Source organism: Carettochelys insculpta, chromosome 4, assembly GCF_033958435.1.
Source record: "Carettochelys insculpta isolate YL-2023 chromosome 4, ASM3395843v1, whole genome shotgun sequence".
In the NCBI taxonomy this organism is placed as follows: Eukaryota; Metazoa; Chordata; order Testudines; family Carettochelyidae; genus Carettochelys; species Carettochelys insculpta.
In genome coordinates, this window is record NC_134140.1 from 80,192,690 (window position 1) to 80,194,744 (window position 2,055).

The 2,055-nt window shown below is 46.4% G+C and overlaps 1 protein-coding gene across 1 annotated transcript; it reads right to left on the reverse strand.

Moving 5' to 3' along the window:
* Positions 1-248: 248 nt before the first annotated feature.
* On the reverse strand, positions 249-1,556 carry NPY2R (neuropeptide Y receptor Y2). Its single transcript, XM_074991889.1, has one exon. It carries the CDS (start codon positions 1,554-1,556, stop codon positions 399-401), a length of 1,158 nt encoding a protein of 385 aa, XP_074847990.1. The 3' UTR covers positions 249-398.
* Positions 1,557-2,055: the final 499 nt, after the last annotated feature.

The window sequence follows — 2,055 nt, forward strand, 5'->3', positions numbered from 1 at the left end:
AGGGAAAGGTATGAGGTGCTACACCAATCCTCAGCCTCACTCCAAGAGCATGCTTTGAGCTTCTGAAGGATTCTATCTTTGCAGCACATTCTCTATTTACAGGAAGAGTTAATCTATTCATCCCCTTAGGGCAGGGGTGGCAAACCCTTTCCTTCCCTTTGTCATTACTAGGGCCTTAGCAAAAGGTTGCAGTGGAGATCTTTCTTTCAACCACAATACAGACAGTCATTGTGTATGGTTGACGGCAATCAACTCCCTATGAAATCATAGAACAGATGCTTTAATGTGCTGGTTTTCCTCCATTTTGCACAATTAAAAACCTGTATTAAAGGTACATCTGTCAAAATGGCTTTCTCTCTGGCCAGAGATTGTTCCTTTCTTCTTGTATGCCCGACTTCTTACACGTTGGTAGGTTGTGTGAAAGGGGTTCCAGTGCAGGGATTCTTTTTTGCTTCTAAGTTCTTCTTGGTTTTGAATGCTCCTGAGAGTTCAGGGTGAATGGACTCCAGCCTCTGCTCACCCTGGAAGGCTGCAAGGAAGGCTGTCCTGTAGTTGTTGTTCATCCAGCCATAGAGAAGGGGGTTAGCAAAGGTTGAGCACATGGCAATGACATGGAACACTGTGTAAATGAGTTTGTACTCTTTCAGATCCAACACCTTACTGTCAATGTCACTGACGAGTTGGAAAGTGTGAAAGGGCAGCCAGCTGACGGCAAAAACCACAACCACGCACACCAGCATCTTCGTGGTCTTCCGCCGCCGATGGTGGTAATTGTCATTCCCAGCCCCAGGGCTGATATGGTTCTTTAGTTTGGTCCAGATACGTGTGTAGGCATAGGAGATGATGGCCAGAGGCAAAACATATTGGATCAGGAGCATAGAGATGCTGTAGATGGTGCCATAGTTGAGCTGCCCCTCACCAGGCCACTTCTCAGAGCAGACCACAATCTTGAAATCAGGAATTATCTCAATCAGAGAGTACTCACGAAAGATGGCCAGAGGACTAGCCAGCAGTGCACTGACAGCCCAGGCCACGCCAATGATCAAGAAGCTTATTTGCTTAGAGATTTTGCTCTCCAAGTGGTAGACTATGCAGCGGTGCCGGTCCAAGGCAATCACCATCAAGGTGACGGTGGACACATGCACTGCAAGGCCCTGGGCGTAAGGCACCAGGTGGCACAGAACTGGGCCCAGTTTCCATTCTCCCAACAGCGTGTAAACTAAGGTGAAGGGCAGGCACAGTGTATTCACTAACAAATCAGCTACGGCCAGATTGGCAATGAAAAAGTTAGTCACGGTGCGCATGCTCTTGAACTTGATGACCACATGGATCACGAGGGAGTTGCCCATCACACCCAGCAGGATGATGAAACAATAAGCAATAATGAGGATGATCTGCACCTCTACCAGGTTGGTACTGTCTTTCAGTTCTGGTTTGGGGTTGGATGCCAGCTCACTGAGTGGCGTAGTGAGGCCTGGCAAGTATAACCTGGTGTAGAGCTCCAGTTTTACTTCATTTGTGTGGTTCGCTTCACCCAATACTCCCATTGGGCCCATGGTTGCAGCTATCTGGACTACTCTAAAATAAGCAGTGAGGCTCTCTCTGAAACACAGCAAAAACACATAGAATATTGGAGTAAATCAAAGATTGTGGATGCAGACTTCATCCAAAACACACACAAAATGAAAGTTAAATTAGAACAAACTAAGTAGAATTAGCAACAGGATTTTGGTTTTGTTAATAGAGAACAGGTTCAAAGGAAGGTTAAACTCTCAGATGAGTGACAATATCATCTGAAGTTACAATAGCTAACTTAAGAACACTAAGCTCTGAAGCTGGGGGCATTGGCCACAATCAGAAGTCAGATACTGGACTACAGGAGGTGGCCCAGTGATCTCTTCACACATAGCATGTAGTATGCTTGCACTTTCTCATTCATTCATTTGAAGCCCATCCAGTACAGTAAACAGTAAAAGCTCGGTTGTCCAGCACCCAGATAACCAGCATATTGGGTTAACCAGCATGTCACAAGCTTGCTGAGCGGCTGGGGCTAGC